The sequence below is a fragment of the Diospyros lotus genome, chromosome 7 (genome assembly GCF_014633365.1).
Source record: "Diospyros lotus cultivar Yz01 chromosome 7, ASM1463336v1, whole genome shotgun sequence".
Taxonomy (NCBI): domain Eukaryota; kingdom Viridiplantae; phylum Streptophyta; class Magnoliopsida; order Ericales; family Ebenaceae; genus Diospyros; species Diospyros lotus.
In genome coordinates, this window is record NC_068344.1 from 30,991,223 (window position 1) to 31,006,700 (window position 15,478).

Sequence of the window (15,478 nt, forward strand, 5' to 3'; positions counted from 1 at the left end):
TTTGATCCTACACCCTCACAAACTTCAGCGATAGTTGTGACACAACGAGGTAACATAAGCCATTCGTTGCTCTCAAAATCTTTATCAGATCGGTGTTGGATAGTTGATATAGGGCCTCAAATCATATGTTCGGATCCTAAGATATGTTTAAAGCCTATGAGAAAAATAGCCGTGAAATTCATGTGTGGGTGACTGATGGGAAGATGTCACCAACAGTAGGATAATGGATGATTTGTGTATCAAATCTGGTGTTGAAATATGTGTTATATGTGCTAAAGCTTACATACAATTTATTATCTGTTAATAAGCTGACAAAAGACATGAATTGCATAGTGACATTTTTCTTGTGTAATTGTGAATTTTAGGATAGGTCTTCGGGGAAGATGATTGGCAGTGCTGAGAAGGATGGTCTCTACTACCTCTCAATAACTGGTACTTCTAGTACTTCCTTTAGATATCAGCTACCACATAATTTGTCTTGTAGTGTCTAGTTTTGATGTCATGTTACGGCACAAACGTCTAGGTCATCTAACCGTTTCTTATTTAAAGGCGTTGTATCCCCATTTGTTTATCAATAAAGAGAATGTTTCCTTCCATTATGGAGAATGTGTCCTTGCAAAACAATTCCGATGTACTTATATTTCCCGCTCATACAAACCTTCAAAAGCTTTCCATCTAGTTCGTAGTGACATCTGGGGACCAGCAAGGATCCCGACCCTAACTGGAACTCGATGGTTCATTATGTTTATAGATGATCATTTTCGAGTTTGTTGGGTGTATCTTATGAAAGACAAGTCTAACACTTGTGCTGTATTCCAACGATTCCATATGTTAGTTCAAATTGTTTTCCAAACACCTATCCAAATTCTACGAACAGATAATGAGAGAGAGTATTTTTCACAAGAGTTCACTCAATACCTCTCCACCAATGGCCTTCACCATCAAAAGTTGTGTCTATACTCTTCAACAAAATGGAGTGGCTAAAAGAAAAAAATTACCACCTATTAAAAGTCGCTCGTTTCGTGATCTTTACTAGTTTAGTCCCACATTCCTATTAGGGAGAAGTTGTCCTAACTGCATCTTACCTCATAAATCGTCTCCCTTTCAAGACACTTAAATTTCGGACTCCTTTGTGATTCTCCTTGATGACTTCCCAAACACAAAAATCCTCGATTCATTACCACCAAAGGTGTTTGGGTGTACCATTTATGTTCATAACTCTCAAACAAATCCAAGCAACCTCGAGCTCAAAGCTCTCAAGTGTGTGTTTGTTGGTTACTCAACTACCCAAAAAAGGTATAAATGCTACATTCCAAGCACCTGAAAGTTCCTTATTTCCTATTATATAACCTTCTTTGAAGGTCAGTCATTCTACCCCACTACTAATCTCCAGGGGGAGAAATCCCAAGAAGATGGATCTTGGGATCCATCCATCTCTCCTCCAGTTCCCACTAAAAGTTGTCTAGTTCCTCAAACTAGCCTTAATCTGACACTTGAAGTAACTAATGTAGGGGGAGAACCAATTATAGAGAAACCAACCTTAGTTTATTCACGAAGACCGAGTGCTTCTCAACAAGGCCAATCATTGGATTTGGGGCAGGTTCCTAGTACTGATAAAGGAGGAGTTGTTGATGATTTGGACTTGCCTATTGCTCTTTGAAAAGGGGTATGAACATGTATAAAATATCCTATTTCTAACTACTTGGCTTACTCAAAATTGTCTCCACAATTTGTTGCACTCACCATTAAGGTTGATAGTGTTGAGATACCAAATAATATCTATGAAGCATTCAAAGAACCAAAGTGGAAGGAGGTAGTTTTGGAAGAAATGAGAGCATTATCCATGAATGGCACTTGAAGTTGTAGACTTGTCAGTGAACCAGAAAGTTGTTGGGAGTAAATGGGTATTCACAGTTAAGTATATGGCAAATGGAGACATTGAAAGGTATAAGGCATGACTGGTTGCTCAAGGCTTCACTCAAACCCATGGGATTGACTATGAGGAAACATTTGCACCGGTAGCAAAGCTAAACACAATTCGAGTTCTTTTATCTTTGGTAGCCAACCTAGACTGGGATCTCCATCATCTTGATGTAAAGAACACATTCCTAAATGGCGAGTTAGAGGAGGAAATGTACATGAGAATCCCCCCCTGGATTCAAATCTGAAGAAAAGAAAGGGAAAGTATGTAAATTAAAAAAATCTCTGTACAGTCTGAAGTAGTCATCTCGAGCTTAGTTTAAAAAATTTAGTACAACACTCATTTGGCTCGGATACAAGCAAAGGCAAGCGGACCATATGTTCTTCATCAAGATAGGAGGAGGAAGAGGAAAAGGAAAAGGATCCATACTGATCGTATATGTAGATGACATTAACATTACCGGTGATGACACATGCCAACTCTGGAAGCTCAAGCAACAATTGAAAATAGAATTCGACGTTAAAGATTTGGGGGACTTGAGATATTTTCTCGGTATGGAAATTGAGAGAAACTAGAATGGTATTTTCATCTCTCAACGGAAATTGTTGGAGAGTCCTAGGATCCGAGGGAACCTCAAGGTAAAAAGAGTCCAAAGCAAAGAAGGAGACTGCAATTGATGTGGGCTTCAGTTGTGGGCTGGCGCATCAAGATAAAGGAGGAGAAATAAAAGGATAAAAAACAAGATAAGACTCCTAATCAAGTAGGAGAAATTATAGGAATAGATTTGTAAATTATCTTGTAAATATTCTCAATTATGTTGCTTATCATCTGCTAGAAATTAGGAATTGATAACATAGAAAGCTGTATATAATTCTTATTTCATGAGAAATCAAGTATGTTTTGGATTTCCACCAAATCAATCTCTCGTTTCTAGGTTCCATACTTTAGGAACCAAATTTGTTCAGAAATATACTCTTGATTGACTAAGAGAAATCGGGAAATTAGGTGGCAAACCAATTGGGACTCCTCTGTAACAAGGCTAGAAGTGGAAGTTAGATGAAAATGATCCTTCTGTGGACAAGGGAAAGTACTAGCAGCTAGTTGGAAGACTCATCTATCTATCTCTCACAAGGCTTGACATTGCCTTTGCAGTAAGTATTGTTAGCCAGTATATGCATTCCCCAACTCAACAACATCTAGATATTGTGGGACACATCCTCAAATATCTCAACGGAACTCCAGGAAGAGGACTGATGTTTTAAAAAAAAGGAAAAAGAGGAATATTGAAGGCTTTGCAGATGCTGATTGGGCTAGTAACATGGAAGATAGTAGGTCAACTTCAGGGTTTTGCACAAAGCTGTGGGGGAATTTAGTCATGTGGAGAAGCAAGAAGTAGACAATGGTGGCTAGGAGTAGGGCTGAAGTAGAATTTAGAGCTATTGCACAAGGCATATGTGAAGTTATTTGGCTAGACTTATTAGGAACCACCTTCCTAGCCTTCCCCGCTTTCAGCGTAGGGACGAGAATTTTTGGCTCCCGACTGCGAATGGTGTTTTTTCGGTTAGGCTCGTGTGGTCACTGGAGTGTATTCTAGCTCATTCTTTTATTTTGTGGTTAGCGATTTGGGAGCATCTTTCTACACTTGATTGTATTAACCTTTTTTTGTCTTTTCCGAATAAATGTTTCCTTTGCAGGATGAATACGGAAATGCACAGTCACCTTTTTTTTGAGTGTCCTTATTCCAAAGAGGGGCTGAAAAACTTTCGCAAATCAAAGAAATTCAATTAGCCTTGGCGTCGATGGGATACTAGTGTGCTTTGGGCTACTACAAGATGGAGTGGCAAGGGTCCGTGGCAAGTGGCGAACAGATTGATGCTTCATGCTTTGGTGTATTTCATCTGGAGGGAGCACAATAACAGGTGCTTTCGTGATCAGGAGAGATCTGCCTCTCAGTTGGCCCATTAGATTCAGTGTGCTGTGAGGGCCCGCTTGACGACTCTTCGATTCAGATTGTCTATTCAGAATTATGCTCTTTGTCATGTTTGGCGACTTCCGAGGGACTAGGTTTTACCTCTCCATTGAGTTGCTGCTTGCTTGCTGTTGGGAGCTAGCTTCTGTGACCCTAGAGTCTCTTGTTCAGCGCCAGTCCTCCAATGCCTTGTGTTCGATGCAACCTCTCCAATTGGGGCTCGCTTCGTTTTCAGTTTTCCTACTCGTGATCAGCATAGCAGGCTTGTTCTTCTGAGATGGATTGTTGTTTTCGATCACACCCAGGCTTTTGTTTATTTTCTGTACATAATGTCTTTTATTTTGCTTCTTCCTATGTTTTTCTTATCTTAGTTTATTTTTTCTTCTTTTAGCCCAGAAGGTGATCGTTGTTGTGTTCTTGCCCCTGATTTTTTTGGTTGGTCTGGGGTATGCCTTGGCCTTGGTTTGTAGCCGATTTGGCGTTGGTTTTTTTGTTCTATGAATCTCACTTACAGAAAAAAAAAAAGTTATTTGGCTAGAGAGACTAATGGATGATATGCAAATATCTATTTTAGCCCTTACAAAGCTCTACAGTGATAGCAAGTCTAACATAAGCATTGTGAATAATCTGGTACAACATGATTCAATGAAACATGTTAGAACCGACAAGAGCTTTATCAAACACGAGCTTGAAGAAGGTGGGATTGAATTGTGTTACATTTCCTTTCAAATGTAGGAAACAGATGTTCTCACAAAGATACTACCCAAGCCTAACTTTGAATTTATTCTTGACAAGTTGGGAATGATGAACATCTATTTCTCAACTTGAGAGTGAGTGTTGGAGATTTAAGATTTGCCTATATATTTATCTCTTTATTTCCTGTATTTTCGGTGATTAGATTAGGTTTGTTAGAGGAGAAGACAAGAAGATAGGTTTGTTAGGAGAAGATAAGAAATAAGAATCTCCTTGATTATGGGAGATGGTTTTTTTTGTGTTTTGATTTCTTAGGAGATAGCTATCAAACTTGTAGATATACATGTGATCAGCTCAATGGAAAGTGCAAGAGAAGAATTTATTCTCTCTAGTACCTCTTGTTTCATATTTCTTGTCTTAGAAATCCTAGTCAAGAGAACATACTTCCACTGCCTTGCTTTCAGAACATTTCAACTTAGATTACAATCACCCAATTTTGATTTTTTCCTTGATAAAAAATTCACTGGACAAATGCTAAAAATATGCACAATTCAATGTCTATCTCTACGGTTGTGTAGAGTACAAGGTTAACTTTTCATTCTAGCATTTCAATGTCTATCTCTACGGTTGTGTAGAGTACAAGGTTAACTTTTCATTCTAGCATGCTCAAGAAGCTTATTGACTAAAATATCTCACCAAAAATACTGTCGAGGTAAAAGCCTTCTTATTAGGCCCCACACAAAAAGAAAGAGAGCCTTCCAGCTGAGAGTAATTCCTCAAGTTCCGCAATGTGGAAAGCAATCCTCCAAACTAAGAGTACCTGATCTAGAGGATCATTTAAGCTGCTGCTAGGGGATGGAGAAATGATTAGTGTGTGGGAAGATCCATGGATGCCTTCAATGATCTCCTTCAGACCTCAAAGCAAGTTCCCAGGTTTAAGGCAGCCAGCAGATATTAAAGACCTGCCAGATTGGGAAAATCGCATTTAGAGGAAGGCATATTAGAGGAATTGTTTTCATCTCTCACAGTTAGTCACTGGATGAAGATTCTGGAAAGTGGACACAATTAGACTGAAAATGATGAATTGGAGAGTAGGAGCAAATACCCTACCAACAAACAAGAATTAGCTTGGAGATGTTATATTGTGGAAGAGATTGGGAGCGAAAGTTAAAAGCTTATATACATTTGTTTGTACATTTTGAAGTAGCCAGAGCAGCTTGGTTCCACTTAAGGGGGCTGCATTCGGGTAGATAGATGTTTTGTGATGTCCAAGGATGCTGAACTTGATGGCGAACCCAAAAAAGGTTGAATATACAAGGGAAAAAGGATCAGACCAGATGGCTAATCTTTGTTGCAGTTCTATTTGAAAAAATCTGGGCTTAGAGGAACATTTAGACTACACAAGGGAGAATGCAATGTTCTGGATCAGCCTGGTTTGAACACCAAGGCATACCAGAAGATAAAGGCAAAGAAACTTCAAGAAATCAAAACCCAATCATCAGTCAGATGAGCTGCAATCCAGAAATTGGAAGCTTCAAGGTCGATGTGGATGCAGGTTATAAAAATGGGAAGACATATGGTGGAACTATATCTAGAAACCGTAATGGAATAGTGACATGGGCAATCACCCGGGTAAAGGAAAAACTCTGCTTTAGTTGCTGCAGTGGAGATAGCTAAAGAGTCACTTACCAGAGAAGAAAACTGAAGATGGTGAAGATGCAATCTGAGACTGGCTCATTAAAAGTCAAGAGCTCTACAGGCCCTAGTCAGGACTCAAGAGCTTCAATGGACAACAAAAACGTCTGTGCTGGATATCATACTTCTTCTGAGGAACAAGCAATTGCCAATCATTTACACTCATTGAGCAGAAAACAAGGTGGCTCACACACTAGCCGCAGCGTCAAGGTCCTCCATCTAAACAGTCAGTGAAAGAATTATGCCTTGAGGAACACAGGCAAACTGCCACACATATCAACGGGTTAGAAATAGGAAACAACAGCGTTTCTTTTAGTACTCATAGATCCTTTTGGTTTGTTTAATTTATCTTCTGTTTGCTCTAAGTTTGTTTATGCAACAAAAGAAAGGGCTGCTTCAAGTTAGACCGTGATGTTGTTTTGTATATTTCAGTGGCCAAGTAATATATCACATTTTTGTTACAATGTATATATAAAGATATATGGGAAGTAATGTCTTTCATAGGTCTCTAATTTTATTTCAAGGTACAAGAAAATGTGCTTTGATAATCTGAAATGTGCCTTTGCTGCTTTGTTGGCAAGATTTTTTAAATCTACCAGCCTCGACAATCTGACTTTAAAGACAAGGTTAAGGTATTTTGAGGCGAGAGTTTGATTTGCTATGAACACTAAGAAGGTTCAAATAAAATGGATGAAAGATGTGATTTAAAATGTGTATTATTTTAAACACCTCAGAACTTATTTCATCCTTAAAATCTGTTCCATACATATGTTCCAATGCAGTTACTTTGGAGTTCAGCCTCAGATATACCTATTTAGATGAAATTTCCATATCAAAATATGACTTAAGTCTCTTCTCAATGCTGATCAGAATAACTTGGAACTTAACATATAAAAAGAAAATGAAATACTACATTAATCTATGTTTTGTGACAGTTTTTTTGGGGGCTAAAATAAAACATTAAGGCAGAAGCCACCAAAAGAGTATACAAAGAGACCTAAGCCGGCTAGAAGAGGGGAGAGGCCAAAACAAACAAAAACCAAGACACACACGGGCTCCTGAATACATAGATAAGCATAAGGAAAGACGAGAATGTGTTGTAACACAGTTAGTGCTGCATTGCTGTATTTTTTTTTCTTAAATAACCAGTATGCGAATAAAAAGATACAGTGAACAAACAGAAAAATCAGCTGAATATAAACATTTTACTTGAGTAACTTAAAAGCAATTTACTTGATTAAGGGGAGGCTGGCTTGATTGAGGGAAGCTTGATTTTATTGATCTCATGAATGGGGTATTTATACAAGAAATATCCTACTACATCTCCTTAAAAATAGGAAAAAATTTAAAAAGACATTAGAAGATAAAGTATATCAGTTAGCAGGTCTTATCTCTTGAGAATACCTGCCTCCTTTTTTCCTTAGGAATTCTTATCTCGTGATTCTAATCTCCAATATTCAACCTCATCTCTTATCTCTTGCTTCTAATCTCCAACCAAACTTATCTCATATCTCTTGCTTCTAATCTCCAACTAACCTTATCTCTTATCTCTGCCATAAGATAAGTGATCAACATTTTGATTTTGAATCCTTATCTTTTTATTCTCGATATTTCAAATAATTCAAATTCTTCAACACTCCCCCTCAAGTTGGAATGAAGATGTCATCCATGGCAAGCTTGCTTACTACGCTATCAAATTGATTTTTGTGTAGACCTTTGGTCAAGATATTTGCAACCTAATTAGTAGTTTGTATATAAGGCATGCAGATCAGCCCACTGTTCAGTTTCTCCTTATGAAGTGTTTGTCCACTTCTGCATGTTTAGTCCTATCATGTAGGACTAGATTATGAACAATTGAGATGGCTGCCTTATTGTCATAATAAACCTTAATAAGTGATGGTGTACAAACTTTTAATTCTTCCAAAAATCTTTTAGTCCATAATACCTCACAAATTCCATTAGCAACCGATCTAAATTTAGCCTCTGCACTGCTTTTTACCTCCACATTTTTCTTTTTATTCCTCCAAGTAACTAGATTGCCTCCAATGAATGTGCAGTAGCTAGATGTGGATCTTCTATCACTCGAACTACCAACCCAATGCAGGAGAATGCATAAATTGACTCACCATACCAACTGCAAAGGCAATATCTGGCCATGTGTGAGCAAGATAGGTTAGTTTCTCTACTAATCTTTGATACTTTTCTTGGTACATTCTCTTTTGTTGTAACCGGCTCTAGTTTCACATTAGGCTCAATAGGAGTATTAGCTGCCTTGCATCCAAGCATCCTTGTTTCTTTTAGTAAATCAAGGACACATTTTCTTTGATTAACAAAAAACCCTTCCTTGGATCTTGCAAACTCCATTCCAAGTATTTTAACGGACCTAAATCCTTAATTTCAAATTCAGCTGCAAGTTTTTCTTTCAATTTCAGGATCTCAACATGATCATCTCCAGTTATGATTATATCATCTACATATACGATTAGAATAACAACTTTAGCTTCTTTGGTATGTTTGTAGAACATAGTGCAGTTAGCTTGGCTTTTGCAAAATCCATATCTCTTAATAGCTTTTCCAAATCGTTCAAACTAGGCTCTTGGAGATTGTTTGAGCCTGTATAAGGATTTCTTCAGTTTGCAGACCTTGCTAATACCAAATTGTCTTTTAAATCCCAATGGTAGATTCATTTAAAATATTTCCTCCAAATCTCCATTCAAGAACACATTTTTTTATGTCCAATTGATGTAGTGGCCAGTTGGAATTTATTACCAAGGAAACAAGGATCTTGATAGAGTTTATCTTGGCAACATGAGCAAAAGTTTTTTGGTTCTCTATACCATAGGTTTGTGTAAACCCTTTTGCCACAAGTCTTGCCTTGTAGCTCTCCACGCTCCCATCAGCTTTACACTTTATTGTGAACACCCATTCGTAGCCAACAACCTTTTTATTTGCTGGTAGATCAAGTACACTCCATGTATCATTTTTCTTAAGAGTAGTCATCTCTTCCATAACTGCTAACTTCCAATTCGGGTCACCTAGTGCTTCTTGAACAGTTCTTGGAACAAACAGGTTAGAAATCCTAAATAAATACTCCTTATGATTATTGGATAATTTTTCATAGTATGGGTATTCAGCAATGGGATGTTTTGTGCAAGTACAAATTGTTTTTCTAGTGGCAATTGGGAGGGACTACCCTGAGTGGAAACTAATGGATCATTACTCAACAAATTTGATCGATCTTGTGCTGAAGGATCTGAAGGAGCTATATAGTCTTAGTGAGATTTCCTTCTGGTATAAACCTGAAGCTTAGATTGAGGATCACCATCCTTTAGTAGTACTTTCTTCCCCTATTTTTGACCCAATGATATTGAAAGAAAAAGGGACTGAATAATAGGTTTACTCAAGTAGGCAACTAAATAGTTGAATGATAGAACTCAGGTAGAAAGATAATTGAAAGAGAATATTTTTTCTTTAATGCATTACTTGAGAGACATTAGTTTATATATAGATATTCTAATCCTAGATTAGGAATCCACATTAATACCTAATCTATACAAAAATAGGAAATAACAGGAATAGGAAATTGCTAATTTATAGTTATACATATTCTCCTTCCTATTAGGCTAAGCTATATTTAGAAACACAAAATAAAGGAGATAGCTAGAGATCTGTACAGCTGGAGATTTGGACAATCGTACCATTCCTTATTTTCCACACTCCCCCTCAAGCTGGTCTAAAGATATCTTTCATGGCCAGCTTGCTTATCAGCCTATTGAATTGACTTCTATGGAGCGCCTTCGTAAGAATATTCACTATTTGATCACTAGTTGGAATGCAAGGCATACAACTCAGTTTGCTATGAAGCTTTTCTTTGATAAAATGTTTGTTTACTTCCACATGCTTGGCTCTGTCATGAAGAACTAGTTTGTGGGCAATTGTGAGTGTAGTTTCATTGTCACAATATATTTTCATAGGAGGAGTGGATTCATATGTTTTTAATTCTTCTAGTAGTCTTTTGATCCATATCCCCTCACATATCCCATGAGCAACGTCCCTAAACTCAGCTTCTACATTACTACATGCCACCATATTCTGTTTTTTACTTCTCCACGTAATAAGATTTCCAACCACAAATGCACAATAACTTGAGGTAGATATTCGATCAATAACATTGCTAGCCCAATCTACATCCATATAGATCTCAATCTGTAGATGTCCATGTTTTTTAAATAATAACCCTCTTCCAAGGGTCCTTTTTAGGTACCTCAAGATCTTGTGCACAACTTCAAAGTGTTTGAGACTAGGTGAAGGCATAAATTGACTCACCTTGCTAACAAAAAAGGTAATATCGAGTTGAGTGTGAGATAAATAAATCAATCTTCTCACTAGACACTAATATTGTTCCCTGTTGACCACCTTTTCAGCTTCGGCTAGTTGTAACTTAAGGTTGGCTTCAAAGGGAGTTTCCATCGCTTTGTAGCCTGGTAAACCTGTCTCACCAAGTAAATCAAGAATATATTTGCATTGCAAACAGAAATACCTTCTTTTGATTGGGCAAGCTCCATTCCAAGAAAGTATTTTAGCTTGCCTCAATTTTACCTTCCCTTGAATGCTTATAGAACAAGGTATGATCTGCTTGACTTTGGCCATAACCGTGACCTTTTACAGCCTTTCCAAAGCATTCAAACCATGCTTTGGGTGATTGTTTAAGGCCATATAGAGGTTTCCTTAACTTGCATACTTTCCCACTACAAATTTTTTCTTTAAAGCCAAGAGGCAAACTCATAAATAGTTCCTCCTCTAAATCTCCATTCAAGAAGTCATTTTTCACATATAGTTGATGCTGGGATCAGTTGAAATTTACAGCTAGTGTAAAACTCTGATAGAATTCAACTTTGTGATAGGGGAAAAAGTCTCTTGGTAATCAATTCCTTAGGTTTTTGTAAATCCCTTGGCCACTAGCCTCGACTTGTATCTTTCTATACTTCCATCTGCATTACATTTTATATTAAACACCCATTTGCATCCCATTGTTTTCTTACCCCTTGGTAGATCAACCATCTCCCATGTACCATTTTTCCTTAGAGCATTCATCCCTTCTAAAATTGTAGATTTCCAATTTTGATCATCTAGAGCTTCATGTATGCTTCTTGGAACAAATAGGTGAGAGATCTTAACAGTAAAAGCTCTATGGTTGTTAGAGAGGTTTTCATATGACAAGTATTTTGAAATGGGATTATTAGTACAAGAATGAGTACCTTTCCTAAGAGCAATCGGGATTCAAGATCTGACGGCTTATTAGGAACAAGATTAGGATTTGAAGAAGTAGGAGTTGGGATTAAGGAGTTACCTGGAAGATTCCCGGGCCCATCACTTTGAGAAGTAGGAGTTGCCTTTATGTTGGAGTAATAGGTAGGCCCCTTTCTTTTGTATGATTTTTCCTTCTAGTGTAAACCCGAAGTTCGTAGTTCAATTTTTTTTGTAGCATTCTTCCCCTTTTTGTAGTATTCTTTTGTTGAATTTGAATCATTGTTACTTGGAAAAAATAAACTGGGATTGGAATTATTTTATTTTTCTAACACTGGATTTGCCACAGGCTGTTCTAGAATAGTATTGGGAAGAGATACTACACTCCAAAAATTATCTTCCCCTTATTATAATCATATAGCAATGGCACCACAACCCAAGAGGGGGGTGAATTGGGTGTTTGAAAAATTTAAAACTTTTTGGGATGTTTTGAAAAATAAACAAGAAAACAATGAAGCACAACAAAAATAAATGCAAGAGGGACACAACAATATATAGTAGTTCAGCTAAACCAAACCTAATCCACTGCCTTAGCTTCTCACTAAGGAATTTAAAGCAATCCACTAAACCTCTTACTTGATCCCAAATAGGCCTTCTAGCAACAAGCTAGGAAATTACAATCTCCTACCAACACCCAATAAGCCTCTAGCATGCACCGCTAGGAATACAAAGTCTCTTACCAAAACCCGGCAGGCCCTCTAGCTCACAAGCTAGGAAATATGAGAATGATGTACAAAGATAAAAACTGAGAGATGAATCTCTTAGTTACAATGATCTCTTAAACAAAAATATAAAGACTTGAACAAATTATACAAATGATAATCAAAGTCCTTTAAGAGAAAAATGAAAGCAAGTATAATGGAGAAGCAAAAATACAAATGTTAGCTCAAATGAATTTATTCTTGCTTCTTAGTGGTCTTAAGGGCATTCTTGAATGGTATTTATAGGCATCCCAAGAGTTTCAAAAGAAACTATCCATTTTTATAGCCGTCACTGTTCACAATGATTGGATTACTGTTCACTATTCACTATTGCAACGGGTAAAAAAATCTTTTAAATAAATTTTTACACATTTAAATCAAATAAAACATAATATTTCAAATGCCATAAAAAAATTTATCACAAGATGTTTGGCATTGAATTGCATGATGAAATTGATTTAGAGCACCAAGTTAATAACCATTAACAAAATAATTTCATTATAAAAAAATTTATTTTTCATCATCAAAACCATATCAAAGGCAAAATATCAATCCCCTCTCTCATTCTCCCCATGAAGAGAAATTTTATAAAAGGGTTCATTTTCAACAAAGGTCACATCCATACCGACACGCATTTTTTTGGTTGTTGGATTGTCGCATTTGTGCCCTTTTTTGTTAGGAGTGTACCTTGTAAAAACACATTTTTCTAGCCCAGGCTCTAGTTTGGACCTAAATTTAGCAAGTATGTGAACATAAACTATGCAGCCAAACACCTTAAGAGGGAGACTTACTTGTAGTTTAAATTCTAGAAAAACAAGTTTCAAAGTCCAATGGAGTTGTATATTTTAAGATCATAGAAGGCATCCTATTAATCAAGTAAGTTGTTGTCAACACAGCCTTACCCCATAAACATTTTGGTACGTTTCCTGAAAACATAATAGCACGAGCAACTTCAAGTAAATGTCTATTTTTCTGTTCAGCAATTCCATTTTATTCTAGGGTATCTCGGCAAGTGGATTGGTGTTGAATTCCTTTTTCTTTTAAAAAATTTCCCAATCCTTCATTGAAATACTTTGCTCCATTATTAGAATGAAGCATTCCAATTTTGGTTCGAAATTGACTTTCAATCATGTTAGAAAATTTTAAATAGCTAGGTTACATCAGATTTTTCACTCATCAAATAAATCCAACACAACTGAGTATGATCATTAATGAACGTTACAAGCCATTTTTTGCTAGTTGGAGTTGTGACTTTAGAGGGCCCCCAAACATTACTATGAACCAAGTAAAAAAATTTTGAGGTACAATATGGTTTTGCAACATATGTAGTACAATGACTTTTAAACAAATAGCAGCTTTCACATTGAAATAGGCAAACATCCATATTTTGAAACAACCTAGGAAATAAATGTTTTAAGATACCGAAAACTGGGGTGTCCTACTCTACAATGCCTAAGTATTATTTGATCGTAAATAGGGATGGAGCAAACACTACTCAAACTCAAACCTTGAGCACTAGGTTTTTTACTGAAGGAGCAGTCATCAAAATAGTAGAGGCCATGCATCATCCTAGCACTACCAATCGTTCTTCTCGAGTTCTGGTCCTGGAATTTACAATGAGATTTGTAAAAAGTAACACATCAATCAGAATCTCTCGGATAGTTTACCCATAGATGGTAGGTTACTGGCAAGGTTAGGTACATGAAGAACAGATAGATTTTTCCTAAAATTTTTACTAAACCTTTTCCAGCAATAGAGGTGAAACTATTGTAAGCAATTAGGAACTTTTCATTTCCAGGACAAGGAGAATAAGTATCAAATAAGTGGGGTGAACTAGTCATATGATTAGATGCACTTGAATCTATAATCCAAGGTGCAAATTTGAAAAACAAGATAAAGCAATAGGATCATTACCTGTTTGAGCAATTGACACACTAGGAGTACCAGATGAGGAATTGGATTTCAACAATCTTAGAAGATGATCCATCTACTCCTTGGTGAATGACTGGTTTCAGGTTCATGTGCAATAGGGTAGGTACAACTAGGTTTCTTGTTGTTCTTGGGTTTCTAGTTTTTTGGTTTCCCATGGATAACCCAACAAGTTTCCTGTGTATAACGGGGTTTATTACAATAATCACACCAAATTTTAGGTTTCTCCTAGTGGCTCATTTTGTACACATTAGCATTAGTAACCATAGCCAAAGTTTCGGTGTGTATATTTTCAATTTTTTTTCCGAGCATAACATGCCTCCGATTTTCTTCCCTTCTAACTTAAGAAAATACTTCACTAAGGGATGGGAGGGGTTCCCTACCAAGTGTTCTACCTCTAACTTCATCACACTCAATATTGAGTCCATCTAGGGACTTGAAAATCTGGTGGTTTTTCTACCATCTTGTAGTAGTTGTTGTCTTCGGGAGATTTCCATTCATAGTCATTGAATAGGTCTAGATCTTGCCACAGCCTTTTTAGTGAATTGAAATACTTTTTAACCCTATCTCCTTCTTGTCAGATCTCACCTAATTTGAGGGTCAACTCGTATACTTGGAACTGAGTTCCCAAATCCGAGTACATTTGGGTGACATTGTCCCAAAGTTCCTTCTCCGTTGCATAGCACATGTAATTTGTATTGATTTCTTCTTCCATTGAATTCACCAACCATGTCATGACCGTGAAATTTTTTGCATCCCATGTGGAGTAGGCTCTGATACCATGAACGAAAAAAGGGACTGAAGAATAGGTTTACTCGAGTAGGGAATTGAATAGTTGAATGACAGAACTCGAGTAGAAAGATAACTGAAAGAGAATATTTTTTCTTCAATGCATTACTCTCGAGACATTAGTTTATATACAAATATTCTAATTTTAGATTAGGAATCTACATTAATATCTAATCTATACAAAGATAGGAAATAACATGAATAGAAAATTGCTAATTTATAGTTATACGTAAAAAGGTTTGATGCATAATAAGATTTTAGAGGAAATGTAACATGATGACCTTTTAACAAGTGGCAAATTTCACATTGAAATTTGAACAATCCATTCCTTTAAACAAGTTAAGAAACAAGTGTATGAGGTATGGAAACTTGGATGCCCTAATCTAAGATGCCATAGCATTATTTGATCATAAACTGAGATTGAACAAATACTACTTAAGACCTAAGCTTTTTTATTACCGAAAGCAATCTCCT

General features: G+C 36.7%; 2 protein-coding genes across 71 annotated transcripts in view; one reads left to right on the plus strand and one right to left on the minus strand.

Moving 5' to 3' along the window:
* The window catches only part of LOC127805979 (uncharacterized), a 93,465-nt gene that overhangs the window by 6,483 nt on the left and 71,504 nt on the right, over nt 1-15,478 (plus strand). For 9 of the 46 annotated variants that reach the window (XR_008024296.1, XR_008024293.1, XR_008024292.1 and 6 more), the window contains one exon: nt 366-432. The exons of 24 other annotated variants lie outside the window; for them this stretch is intronic. The gene's annotated coding sequence lies outside the window, so the exon portion shown is untranslated. Of the gene's footprint in view, nt 1-365; nt 433-3,615; nt 6,562-8,335; nt 8,451-15,478 lie in introns of all 46 variants that reach the window. 13 more of the 46 variants (XR_008024295.1, XR_008024294.1, XR_008024275.1 and 10 more) reach the window with 4 other exon arrangements.
* Nucleotides 1-15,478, minus strand: part of LOC127805981 (uncharacterized) — a 90,464-nt gene that overhangs the window by 5,772 nt on the left and 69,214 nt on the right. For 3 of the 25 annotated variants that reach the window (XR_008024307.1, XR_008024303.1, XR_008024300.1), the window contains 2 exons: nt 6,273-6,497; nt 5,280-5,545 (listed from right to left, as the gene is read on the minus strand). The exons of 13 other annotated variants lie outside the window; for them this stretch is intronic. Coding sequence is in view for 6 of the 12 variants with exons in the window: in XM_052342876.1 (XP_052198836.1) it covers nt 6,431-6,497 (67 nt within the window). In the remaining 6 variants the exon portion in view is untranslated. Of the gene's footprint in view, nt 1-5,279; nt 5,546-6,272; nt 6,543-15,478 lie in introns of those variants that run through there. 9 more of the 25 variants (XM_052342876.1, XM_052342867.1, XM_052342865.1 and 6 more) reach the window with 7 other exon arrangements.